Below are 13,548 nucleotides of genomic sequence, written 5' to 3'. Positions count from 1 at the left end.
TGTGAATACTCCAAAATACACAGTGTTTCCAAAATTTCCTCAGTGAGGGAGTAGGTACCTATATGGCACCTACATAAAAATCCTGCTAGTCTTCAATATCAGTTACTTGTTGAGCGTCCCTGGTGGCTCAGATGGTAAAGCGTCTGCCTGCAATACGGGAGACCCAGGTTCAATCCCTGGGTTGAGAAGATCATAAAAATCCTGCTAGTCTTCAATATCAGTTCCTTGTCAGTGTAGATTTAAAAGCTACTTAACTTATCTCAAGAAACTCCTCTAAGCTAACGATGGGGAAATTTTGGAGGGTTTGTTTCTCTTGCATATTCTTCCTGAGCAGGCATTTTAGCATCTAGCCTCATTGGTCACGGGTCCCCTGCCGCGCCAGCCTTGGCCTGTCTGTCTGCGGCAGTGACCTCGGTCTTCAGAAGCTTCCTGTCCCGGCAGGGGCTGCGCTCGCTGATTTCACAGTGTGCTTGCCAGCTCACCTGCTCGCCTGGGCACGTTTCTGCAGACTCGGCTCTGTCCACCGTCCGCTCTTCCTCCCCCTTTCCTTTTTCAGCTTCAGTGTCTGTTGCTCGATTCCTGTTTCTTTCACATGCCCATCATCTCTTCTCATGTAGCATGTCATGCCTGGTTGCAAACACCTGGTTTTGATTCAATAAAATGAAAGTTTAAAATTTGTATCTATTCTTAACCTTTCATTTTGAATATGACATTACTAAGTGCTTTATTAAAAAACAAAATCTTAATTTCTAATTTCTTATATATCCTCACATATATAATTTTATTTATGTGTATATGTGATTCATAAATGTGTTTTTTGAAAGCATTTTTTTCTTTTTCTTTTAGGAGTCCTTCCCCTTTCCCCATTCTCCTCTGTCCTAAATTGCACGTCACTCTCTCCGATACTCACACCCGCAGACCCATGGGGACAATAGGGATGATGCTTTTCTCCGTGTTCCTACAGTTCCTCTGTATTTTCTCCGTGTAGTTCCGCACGCAAGCATGTGTACAAGCATGTAGACACACACAGACAGGCCCAGTGCTTTGCTGTCATCTCACAGAAATGCTGTTACAGTTCCATGCTTTACTCTAGCTTGTTTGTTCGTGGGATTTACTTGTTCCTTTTGCTCAGTAGCATCTCACGGAAATCCCTGAACCAACTGTGTTCTTGCAATTATTGGATACTTACTCCTCAGTTAATTCAATTCTTTGTAGTGGCTATTGAGTATTCCATCATGCAGCTGGACATATTTTACTCAGCCACTCTCCTACTGATAGATGCTAGCTTTCAGGTTTTCATGCCAAGCAGTGTCACAATTTCTTAAGCTGTCTACAGAATTTCCAGGAACAGACATGATAGGTGAAAGGGTGTATTTTTAAATTTTTAAGAGACTTGGTAGATTGATTTTTTAAAGTTTTTACTACTGCAGAGACTTGTCAGCCATTCCCACCACCTATGCTGCCACCACGTGCACCCCGACAGACACCCGCGCTCCTTACTGTGTACACCCCACCCACACCCCCTACTGTGCACACCCCGACAGGCACCCACACGCCCTACTGTGCACACCCCAATCAGACACCCACACTCCCTACTGTGCACACCCCAATCAGACACCCACACTCTCTATTGTGTACACCCCGACAGACACCCACAGTCCCTACTGTGTACACTCCACCTACAAGCCCTACTGTGTACACTCCACCCACACCCCCTACTGTGTACACCCCGACAGACACCCACACTCCCTACTGTGCACACCCCAATCACACACCCACACCCCCTACTGTGTACACCCTGACAGGCACCTACATGCCCTACTGTGCACACCCCAATCAGACACCCACACTCTCTATTGTGTATACCCCGACAGACACCCACACTCCCTACTGTGCACACCCCAATCAGACACCCACACTCTCTACTGTGTACACCCCGACAGACACCCACACTCCCTACTGTGCACACCCCAATCAGACACCCACACTCTCTATTGTATACACCCCGACGGACACCCACACTCCCTACTGTTCACACCCCAATCACACACCCACACTCTCTACTGTGTACACCCCGACAGACACCCACACTCCCTACTGTGCACACCCCAATCAGACACCCACACTCCCTACTGTGCACACCCCAATCAGACACCCACACTCTCTATTGTGTACACCCCGACAGACACCCACAGTCCCTACTGTGTACACTCCACCTACAAGCCCTACTGTGTACACTCCACCCACACCCCCTACTGTGTACACCCCGACAGACACCCACACTCCCTACTGTGTACACTCCACCTACAAGCCCTACTGTGTACACTCCACCCACACTCTCTATTGTGTATACCCCGACAGACACCCACAGTCCCTACTGTGCACACCCCAATCACACACCCACACCCCCTACTGTGTACACCCCGACAGACACCCACACCCCCTACTGTGTACACCCGACAGACACCCACACCCCCTATTGTGTGCATCCCGACAGGTACCTACACTCCCTACTATGTACACTCCACCTACACACCCTACTGTGTACACCCTGACAGACACCCACACTCCCTACTGTGTACACCCCAACAGACACCCACATTCCCTACTGTGCACACCCCAATCACACACCCACACCCCCTACTGTGTACACCCTGACAGGCACCTACACTCCCTATTGTGCACACCCCAACAGACACCCACACTCCCTACTGTGTACACCCCGACAGACACCCACACTCCCTACTGTGTACACCCCGACAGACACCCACACTCCCTACTGTGTACACCCCAACAGACACCCACATTCCCTACTGTGCACACCCCAATCACACACCCACACCCCCTACTGTGTACACCCTGACAGGCACCTACACTCCCTATTGTGCACACCTCAACAGACACCCACACTCCCTACTGTGTACACCCATATCAGACACCCACATGCCCTATGTGTACACCCCTATCTGACACCTATATTCCCTACTGTGCACACTCAAATCAAAGACCCTACTGTGTACACCCCAATTTGACACCTACACGCTGTACTGTGTACACCCCAATCAGACACCTATATGCCATACTGTATACACCCCAAGACACCAACACACCCTACTGTGTACACTCCACCTACACGCCCTACTGTGCACACCCCATCAGACACCTATACTCCATACTGTGTACACCCCAATCAGACACCTACACTCCCTACTGAGTATACCCCATCACATACCTACACGCCCTACTGTGTACACCCCTATCAGACACCTACACGCCCTACTGTGTACACCCCTATCACACACCTACATGCCCTACTGTGTACACTTCTATCAGACACCTACACGCCCTACTGTGCACACTCCTATCAGACACCTACACTCCCTACTGTCTACACCCCAATTAGACACCTACACGCCCTACTGTGTACACTTCTATCAGACACCCACACTCCCTACTGTGTACACCCCGACAGACACCCACACTCCCTACTGTGTACACCCCAATCAGACACCTACACTCCCTACTGCGTACACCTGTATCAGACACCTACACGCCCTACTGTGTACACCCCTATCACACACCTACACGCCCTACTGTGTACACCCCAATCAGACACCTACGCTCCCTACTGCGTACACCTGTATCAGGCACCTACACTGTCTACTGTGAACACCCCTATCAGACACCCACATGCCCTACTGTGCACACTCTACCGCAACATGCCTCACAGTCATCCCTCATCACTGGTGGTGTTGGAGTATCCTGAAGTGTTTGCTAGTCTGACAGTTGGTTACATCTCCTTGTTAAGTGACTGTGTTTGTCCCTATTAGTGATTTAAGCATTTTTTTTCATCTTATTGCTGGTGTTTGGAATTTAGTCTTATCTTAAAAGTCTCTATTTCATTGGCTGATTTTTTTCTTGGAATGCCTATTGCATTCAGCTTGCAGGAGTGTCTTGTGTATTAAGGGGCTTCTCGTTTGGACGACAGTTTCTTTCTCTAGACGCATCGTTTATTGACCTCAGTTTTCATGTAGTTCATAATCTCTATGAAATATAAAAGTTGGACATAAAACTTTCATATATCAACATTTTAACATTTACGTAGAAACATATCTGTCGCTTATTTTTTATGGACTTCGTATTTTGCAGTTGTTGTTACTGAGTCGCTGAGTCATGTCCAACTCTTTGCAACCCCATGGACTGCAGCACGCCAGGCTCTGCTACCATCGCTATCTCCTGTAGTTTGCTCAGGTTCATGTCCGTTGAGTCAGTGATGCTGTCTAACCATCTCATCCTCTGTCATGCCCTTCTCCTTTTGCCTCCAGTCATTCCCAGCATCAGGGTCTTTTCCAGTGAGTCAGCCCTTCAGCTTCAGCATCAGTCCTTCCAATGAGTATTCAGGGTTGACTTCCTTTAGGATTGACCGGTTTGATCTCCTTGCTGTCCAAGGACCCTCAAGGTCTTCTCCAGAGCCACAGTTTGAAAGCATCAGTGTTTTGGCATGGTTAGGGTCTTCTCTCCTGTACATTGCATTCATAGAGTCCTGGGTTTTCTTGAAGTATCTCATTCTTGCCGTTATTAGATTCTTACTCCTCAGCCAATTTAAGAGCATTATACCAATACTCCTCTCAAGTACCAATGCAATTCTGGTAAAGTAATATTATGTACTTATATGAACTCTATGATTTTTTAATATTAATTACAGTAACGTTATATATATAAACAAATAAATTTAGCATCTATATGATAATCTTCCTATTTTACCCTTTCCATTTGTTGAGATATTATGTCTTTCCTAAGCTTTCATGGTTTCTGTGCCTTTCTTGTTAAATTCATTTCTAAGTGCTTTGTAATTTTGTTTGCTGTGTTGAATGGAAGACGCTCTCCCATTTATATTCCAGAGTGCTTCTTTCAATAGTTGAGAAAGCCTTAATTTACATATATTTTGTCTTATATGTGGTCACCTACCCTAAATCTCTTACTTCTCGTCAGGTTTTAAAAATAGATTCTTGATATTTATACCCTCTTCCCCACCTTGCCAATGCTTATTTCTATGTTTTTATATTCATAAACCTCTTCGGCCAGTGGCCTTCACGCTGATGCCCCTCTGTCCTTAGGGGTTCACAGAGATGAGAAAGGCATGTGCTTACTCGCTCAGTCCTGTCCAACTCTGTGACCCCATGGAATGTAGCCCGCCAGGCTCCTCTGTCCATGGGATTCTCCGGGCAAGAACACTGGAGTGGGTTTCCATGCCCTCCTCCAGGGGATCTTGGACCCAGGGATCGAACTTGGGCCTCCTGCATTGCAGACAGATTCTTTACCAGCAGGTCCACCAGGGAAGCCCTGAGGGGCACCCAGAGGTTGGGAAAGAGCTCCTGGGCTCAGGTGGCGTGAGATGCAGTTGACAGACGGCCGGTTCCCACTCGTGCTCTTTGTTGAGAACGTGATGTGCATGTTGCCCCCTTTGTCTTCTGTTCTTTCACAGCAGTTTTTTTCACACTTGAATAAGAAAAGCAAACTCCACACTATCTTACTCACACTCCTTCAACATTGTCCCCAAAGTGTAAGGACAATGATACAATTTGAAATATGAAAGCTAATATTACTGTAGTTGGTAAGTCTGATGAGCAGTAAATAATTTTGTAAATTAGATGAATTACATTTTTTTTAGCTTTCAACAAAGCTGAATGGAGACCTAATGGACCGTTGCCTGGATTTACAATGAGAATAGTAATTAATATTATCATTATACATGGATTATTTATAAAATCACATAGCTATCATAAAAATAAAAATTATAGTAGTAATAGTTTATTAATAAGTAATTTATTATTGCTATTGTTTTGATGATAGATCTCTATGAGAATTTTTTTACCTCTATCTAAGAAGGGAAATAAAAAATTCTGTTACATTCTTATAAAATATCTTTCTTGCCCTCTCTAGTTTTTCTAAAAACCAGCTTTCTTAGCATCTATATCCTTAAAAAAGAACACTGAGATACAATTTTATGTTGAAACTATGTCATTCTATAAATAATAGTTATCGTGTGTATATGACCTAAATTCAGGTATGACCTAAATGAAATCCCTTATGATATACAGTGGAAGTAACAAATAGATCAAGGCATTAGATCTGATAGACAGAGTGCCTGAAGAACTATGGACGGAGGTTTGTGGCAGTGTAGAGGAGGTGGTGATCAAAACCATCCTCAAGGAAAACAAAGACAAAGTGATTGTCTGAGGAGGCCTTACAAATAGCTGAGAAAAGAAGAGAAGTGAAGGGCAAAGGAGAAAAAGAAAGATATACCCATCTGAATACAGAGTTCCAAAGAATAGTGAAGAGAGAAAAGAAAACCTTCCTCAGTGATCAAAGCAAAGAAATAGAGGAAAACCATAGAATGGGAAAGACTAGAGATCTCGTCAAGAAAATTAGAGATACCAAGGGAACATTTCATGCAAAGATGGGCTCAATAAAGGACAGAAATGGTCTGGACCTGACAGAAGCAGAGGTACTAAGAAGAGGTGGCAGGAATACACAGAAGAACTGCACAAAAAACATCTTCACAACCCAGATAATCACGATGGTGTGATCACTCACCTAGAGCCAGACATCCTGGAGTTCAAAGTCAAGTGGGCCTTAAGAAGCATCACTATGAACAAAGCTAGTGGAGGTGATGGAATTCCTATTGAGCTATTTCAAATCCTAAAAGATGATGCTGGTAAAGTGCTGCACTCAATATGCCAGCAAATTTGGAAAACTCAGCAGTGGCCACAGGACTGGAAAAGGTCAGTTTTTATTCCAATCCCAAAGAAAGGCAATGCCAAGGGATATTCAAACTACCGAACAATTGCACTCATCTCGTACACTGGTAAAGTAATGCTCAAAATTCTCCAAGCTAGGCTGCAATAATATGCGAACTGAGAACTTCCAGATGTTCAAGCTGGATTTAGAAAAGGCAGAAGAACCAGAGATCAAATTGCCAACATCCGTTGGGTCACAGGAAAAGCAAGAGAGTTCCAGAAAAACGTCTACTTCTGCTTCATTGACTGCACTAAAGCCTTTGACTGTGTGGATCACAACAAACTGTGGGAAATCCTTCAAGAGATGGGAATACCAGACCACCTGACCTGTCTCCTGAGAAATCCATATGCAAGTAAAGAAGCAATAGCTACAACCGGACTTGGAAGAACGGACTGGTCTTCCGGGCTGCTCGGACTGCTCAGATGGGGTAGGAGCACGTCAGGGCTGTATATTGTCACCCTGTCCGCTTAGCCTGTGGACAGAGTGCATCATGTGAAATGCCAGACTGGATGAAGCACAAACTGGAGTCAAGATTGCCAGGAGAAATGCCAGTACCAACCTCAGACATGCAGATGACACCACACATAGGGCAGAAGTCAAAGAGGAGCTAAAGAGCCTTTTGATGGAAGTGAGAGAGGAGAGTGAAAAAGCTGGATTAAAACTCAGTATTCAGAAACCTAAGATCATGACATCTAGTCCCATCACATCATGGCAAATAGATGGGGAAACAATGGAAACAGAGAGAGACTTTTATTTTCTTGGGCTCCAAAATCACTGTAGATGGTGTCTGCAGTCATGAAGCTAAAAGATGCTTGTTCCTTGGAAGAAAAGCTATGAGCAACCTAGATAGTGTATTAAAAAGTAGAGACATTACTTTGCCAACAAAGTTTCATATAATCAAAGCTATGGGTTTTGTTTTTTTCCCCAGTAGTCTTATATGAATGTGATAGTTGGACCATAAAGAAAGCTGAGCACCAAAGAATTGATGCTTTTGAACTGTGGTGTTGGAGGAGACTCTTGAGAGTCCCTTGGACTGCCAGGAGATCAAACCAGTTGACCCTAAAGGAAATCAGTCCTGAATATTCATTAGGAAGACTGGTGCTGAAGCTGAAACTCCAGGACTTTGGCCACTTGATGCGAAGAACTGGCTCACTAGAAAAGACCCCGATGCTGTGAAAGCTTGAAGAATGCAGAGGGAGAAGGGGACGGCAAGGATGAGATGATTGGATGGGTCACTGTTTGATGCACATGAGCTTGAGCAAGCCTGAAAGAAAGTGGAAGGGAAGTCGCTCAGTCGTGTCCGACTCTTTGAGACCCCATAGACTGTAGCCCGCTAGGCTCCTCTGTCCATGGGAGTCTCCAGGCCAGAATACTGGAGTGGGTTGCCATTTCCTTCTCCAGGGGATCTTCCTGACCCAGGGATCGAACCCAAGTCTCCCACATTGCAGGCAGACACTTTAACCTCTAAGCCACGTGCTGCAATCCATGGGGTCACAAAGAATCGGTCACCACTGAGCAACTTAAGTGAACTGAATGGTGTATATGAACCAATTTTTCAAAGTCTAGTCCACCTATTGAAATACATTTCAAGTGATGCTTTAATGTTTAGTAAATTAATGAGTTTATAATATTTTTAAAGTTTTGATCAATGTGTGCTTATAATGATCATGATAACTCAATCTATAAGAAATTATTAAATAGATGATTGTGTTATATAAAATAAAATTTTTAAAATAAATTTAGCACAAATTCTTGTTGTAGAAACTTGCATAAGTTCAGTTCAGTTGCTCAGTCATTTCTGACTCTTTGTGACCCCATGGACTGCAGCACGCCAGGCCTCCCTGTCCATCCCCAACTCCTGGAGTTTATGCAAACTCATGTCCATTGAGTTGGTGATTTCATCCAGCCATCTCATCCTCTGTCGTCCCTTTCTCCTCACACCTTCAATCTTTCCCCGCATCAGGGTCTTTTCAAATGAGTCAACTCTTCATAGTAGGTGACCAAAATATTGGAGTTTCAGCTTCAACATCAGTCCTTCCAATGAATATTCAGGGTGGATTTCCTTTAGGATGGACTGGTTGGACCTCCTTGCAGTCCAAGGGACTCTCAAGAGTCTTCTCCAACACCACAGTTAAAAGTACGATATTAATACACTGGTTAAAAATCTTTGGAACAAATGAAGCGAAAATATGATTTAAAGATTAAAAATGAACAGTATATAATTTCTGACTATTAAAAACATCTTGATTTTCTTTAATGAATGGTGATGGGTTCAGATCATTATCATATTTAGATCCTTTTATCCAAAAAGGGAGTGATACGAATTTTAAGTAATTGACATTAAAATATGCTAAAATTACACCCTTAATCTTACATTTAACAATTTTAGGTATCAGTTTAAAAATACACATATCAATACTTCTTTAAAAATTACTTTAGATGTTAAACAAGCAAGACTGTCTGAAAATCACTGGCTTGGTGATTGCAAATTTTATTATTCTGGTAATTTTGGAAAAAGATGTATCCATTTTCTGTGAACATGTAATTGCAATGCCATGAATTGTAATTTATGTGCATGAGGTCATACAGATATTAGACATTTACTGTCTGCCTTACGTTTGGTCTATTTTCTGTTTATATCCAGGTATTCCTCTTGATTGAAAGAGGATAAAATAATTATATTTCAATCAATTAGAGTGATTTAAAATACCTGCTTATCAAGAACAGTATTTGGCATTCTTGGGTATCTTATATGTGCATGAAGTCGCTCAGTTGTGTCCAGCTCTTTGCAACCCCATGGACTGTAGGCTACCAGGGTCCCCTGTTCATGGGGATTTTCCAGGCAAGAATACTGGAGTGGGTTGCCATTTCCTTCACCAGGGGATCTTCCCAATCCAGGGATCGAACCCGGGTCTCCAGCATTGCAGGCAGACGCTTTACCCTGTGAGCCCCCAGGGAAGCCCTGGTATCTATATGCTATATACTAATAAATTTTCTAAATGTTCCCCTCTTATGTATCTGTTTACTTTATGCAGGTAGCAGAAACGAGTATAATCTGTATCCTGAACTTTCCAGCTATCGTGAGAGAGTTGGTAAGTAAAAATGTTTCTGTTTTAAAAGATTTGTAACCATCTTATAATCACAAACCTCCTAACTAATTTGGCAGGTTATGAAAATATCGATACCTCTTATTTCATTTATAGGATATTCACGTTACTTTGAGAAGCACTTCATTTAAAACATACTCTGCACAATTGGACTAATCAAACTTGGTGAAGTCAGCAGATAGACTGGACCTGCTTGGGAAAGGGCCACTGGCCCCTGAGGGGTTAGGGGCCTCGACCGTTGAGCAGAAGCGGCCTTGGCAGTGTGACTCTGGGGCTAGCGTCCCTTTTCTCAGACCCTCTGAAGTCTGCACCTGTAGTCTAAGTGCCTGATAAATATTAGAAATATCTCTTAAAAAGCAATGAGGGAAGATAAGAAACAAAACCCTAAGTGGGATCTGGGCACAGAGGCTCAGACTTACAGCCAGCACTTTTATTCTCTGGGTGTGTGTTCCAAACACTTTACTTCCCATGGCTGGTTGGTTGGTTGGGTTTTGCTTTTATATTTGAGGGTAGCACAAGCTAAATGTTTCAAACAGTAGGTAATAAGTTAATATTAATTTATTTTAGTCCTTTCTCAACATATAAGGGATTTTGAAAAAGAAAATGCAAGGAAAGATTTAAAGTCTATTTTAAAAATAAAGCTTACTTTACATTACTGTGTGAAATTAGTTAAGCTCTTACTAAGGACTTCCTTATGCCAGTCTATCAGCCTTGCAGAGAAAAGTCCCAGCCCTGTGACTCCTCGGTCCTGAGGCTTGAGTTGAAAACCCGTCTGAGCAGGACTCCTGGCCGCCCCAGCTGGCTGTCCTGGCCCTTCCCCGGCTGGCTGTCCTGGGCCTGCCCCGGCTGCGTGGGCACAGCGATGGTTGTCCAGGTGGTATGTGCTTTTGCTTCGCACCTTTGGAAGCTCCTGCTACCAAGTCTTCTGACCTCACGGTAAAACGGGGTGAGCATCCATAGCCCTGTTAACTGAGGTTTTCGTACCTGGAGGTCCAAACCTCCGTGGTCAGCATCCATCACCGCCCCCCGTCCGCCCTCTGACTGGCAGGGGCCCTCTGGGCCTGGCGCATAGCTCTCTGCCATGGGGCTGTCCTGAGCTGTGTGTGCCTGAGGACTAGGCCCACTCGATGCCAGTGGTGCCCCCTCCCTGAGTGTGACAACCACAGATGCCCTTCGTCTTCTGACTTTGCCGTTTGAGAATCGTGGGTCTCGTGAGCTCTCCTGGCGCCATCCAGCTCACTCGCACTCCTGTAGGGAGATCACGGTCACCAAGGGCTGTGGACCCCACCTGTATCCTGGGGCATGTGGGTGCCAGGGTCGAGTCAGCTGCCCAGAGCATCACGGCAGCAAAGGCCCACGTCCCGTGCGTCCTGGAGGGACCTTCCAAGGGCTGAGGTTCTTCTGAGTCGTGTCCGGGGCCAGATGTGGTGATGCCACGTGGGTCACATCATGCAGGCTCCACTGAGGAGTAAGATGAGGCGGTGGCATCCCGTGGCCGCAGACTTGCTAATTATGAGCTCAGAGCAGCTGCCAGTCACCACAGCCGACTGTAATCTGTTTCCTGTTAAGTATGGCCCTGACTGGGGAGAGAAAGCTAACCTCTATTTGAATAAACTTGAATATTTGGATACAAAGTAGTCAGTTGCTTCAGAGACCCTCCAGATTGTCTCGAAGTGTAGGAATGTAGGTCTTGAAGGCGCGTGTCCTCAGCACCTGGACACTGGCCGTTCGGGTGCCCTGTGGGCCTTACTGCCCTGCGCTCCACGGTCGTCTCCCTCCCTGGAAGAGCGGGCCCTCTTGGCTGGCCTCTTCTAATGGATTACGTTGCGGACATTAAACTTCTTCTATGGAAACTGTCCCTACTACTTACAGTAAAGAGGAGCTTTAAGTCATTTTGAGCTTATTGAAGAAAAAGCCAGCAGGGGGACCTGGCACCGAGTGGACGTGAACTGGTCCCTGCTGGGGGCGTCTGCTCTCACCTGAGCCCAGCTCTCTCCTTTGTTTCCTGTGAATGAACTTTCCCAACAACCCCTCACCTCAAGACCCTCCTGCACCCTCCTGGAAGAGAGGGGTTTGCCTGACTGGTGAATGGGTGAGGAGTTTGGCCCGCCTCCGTCTGCCTATCCTGCCCACACCCTTCACCAGCTCTGCCGGCAGCAACCCCTCCCTCTCTGCTTCACCTCTGTCCAGAGTGGACGCCAGGAGGAACGCGGAGCGCCAGCCTCCTCCCACCCAGCAGCACCGCCTCGTCCTCTGCTGTGACTCAGAACCCCTGCTTGGCCCTTAGACCCGATTTTCCTGTTACTGTTTTATCTTTATCTTATTTGGAAGCTGCAATTCAGAGGCAGTTAGACAACCTCCAGCGGGGGGAGGGGCAAACATTGAATCTGGTCTGCAATCCCTTCTGTCTTTTCTTCAGGTCATAATATCTTTCTTCCTCTAATTATTCATTATAAAATGTATTTCTAAAGCTGCTAAGAACAAATTCAGGGATCATCAGCAACAGATATTCCTATTATTTGTACAGTCTGGATAACTCAGTGACTCCGGAAAATAGTTTGCCTAACCAAACTACAGGGAGGGAACACAGCCCCACCCATCAGCCGGAAATTGGATTAAAGATTTACTGAGCTTGGCCTCCGAAAGCATAGCAAGGCCCAGTTTTCCCCACAGCTAGTCCCTCCCATCAGACGCTTCCACAAGTCTCTTATCCTTCTCCATCAGAGGGCAGACAGACTGAAAACCAGTCACAGAAAACTACCCAAACGGACCACATGGACCACAGCCTGGTCTAACTCAGTGAAACTGAGAGCCATGCCGTGTGGGGCCACCCAAGACGGGCAGGTCATGGTGGAGGGTTCTGACGAAACGTGGTCCACTGGAGAAGGGAATGGCAAACGCTTCAGTATTCTTGCCTTGAGAACCCATGAACAGTATGAAGAGACAAAAAGATAGGATACTGAGAGAGGAGCTCCCCAGGTCGGTAGGTGCCCAATATGCTCCTGGAGAAGAGGGGAGAACTAGCTCCAGAAGGAACGAGGAGGTGGGGCCAAAGCGAAAACAGTGCCCTGCTGTGGATGTGACCGGTGGTAAAAGTAAAGTCCGATGCTGTAAAGAACAATAGTGCACAGGAGCCCGGGATGCCAGGCCCGTGCATCACAGGAGCCCGGGATGCCAGGCCCGTGCATCACAGGAGCCCGGGATGCCAGGCCCATGAATCACAGGAGCCCGGGATGCCAGGCCCGTGAATCCAGGCAGACTGGGAGCGAGCATGACAAGAGTGACATGGATGTTCCAGGAATCAGGGAACTGAAATGGGCTTGAGGGGGCGAATTTAATTCAGATGACTGTTGTATCTACTACTATGGGCAAGAATCCCTTAGAAGAAAAGGAATAGCCATCATCGTCAACAAAAGAGTCTTAAATGCAGTACTTGGGGGCAATCTCAAAAGCAACAGAATGATCTTGGTTCGTTTCCAAGGTAAACCATTGAGTATCATAGTAATCAAAGTCTATGCCCCAACCACTAATGCTGAAGAAGCTGAACAGTTCTATGAAGACCTACAAGACCTTCTAGAACTAACACCAAAAAAAAAAAAAAGCAAAAGTAATACCTGGAGTAACAGGCAAGTTTGGTCTT

General features: G+C 45.5%; 1 protein-coding gene across 2 annotated transcripts in view; it reads left to right on the top strand.

Moving 5' to 3' along the window:
- SH3YL1 (SH3 and SYLF domain containing 1) overlaps positions 1 to 13,548 on the top strand; it is a 63,783-nt gene that overhangs the window by 45,773 nt on the left and 4,462 nt on the right. For both annotated transcript variants that reach the window (XM_069573796.1, XM_069573795.1), the window contains exon 9: positions 9,837 to 9,893. In XM_069573796.1, coding sequence (XP_069429897.1) covers positions 9,837 to 9,893 — 57 coding nt within the window. The remainder of the gene's footprint in view (positions 1 to 9,836; positions 9,894 to 13,548) is intronic.

Source organism: Ovis canadensis, chromosome 2 (genome assembly GCF_042477335.2).
Source record: "Ovis canadensis isolate MfBH-ARS-UI-01 breed Bighorn chromosome 2, ARS-UI_OviCan_v2, whole genome shotgun sequence".
NCBI classification, from domain to species: Eukaryota; Metazoa; Chordata; class Mammalia; order Artiodactyla; family Bovidae; genus Ovis; species Ovis canadensis.
The sequence above is the reverse complement of the archived record's forward strand: the minus strand, read 5'-3'. Positions and strand labels throughout refer to the sequence as shown.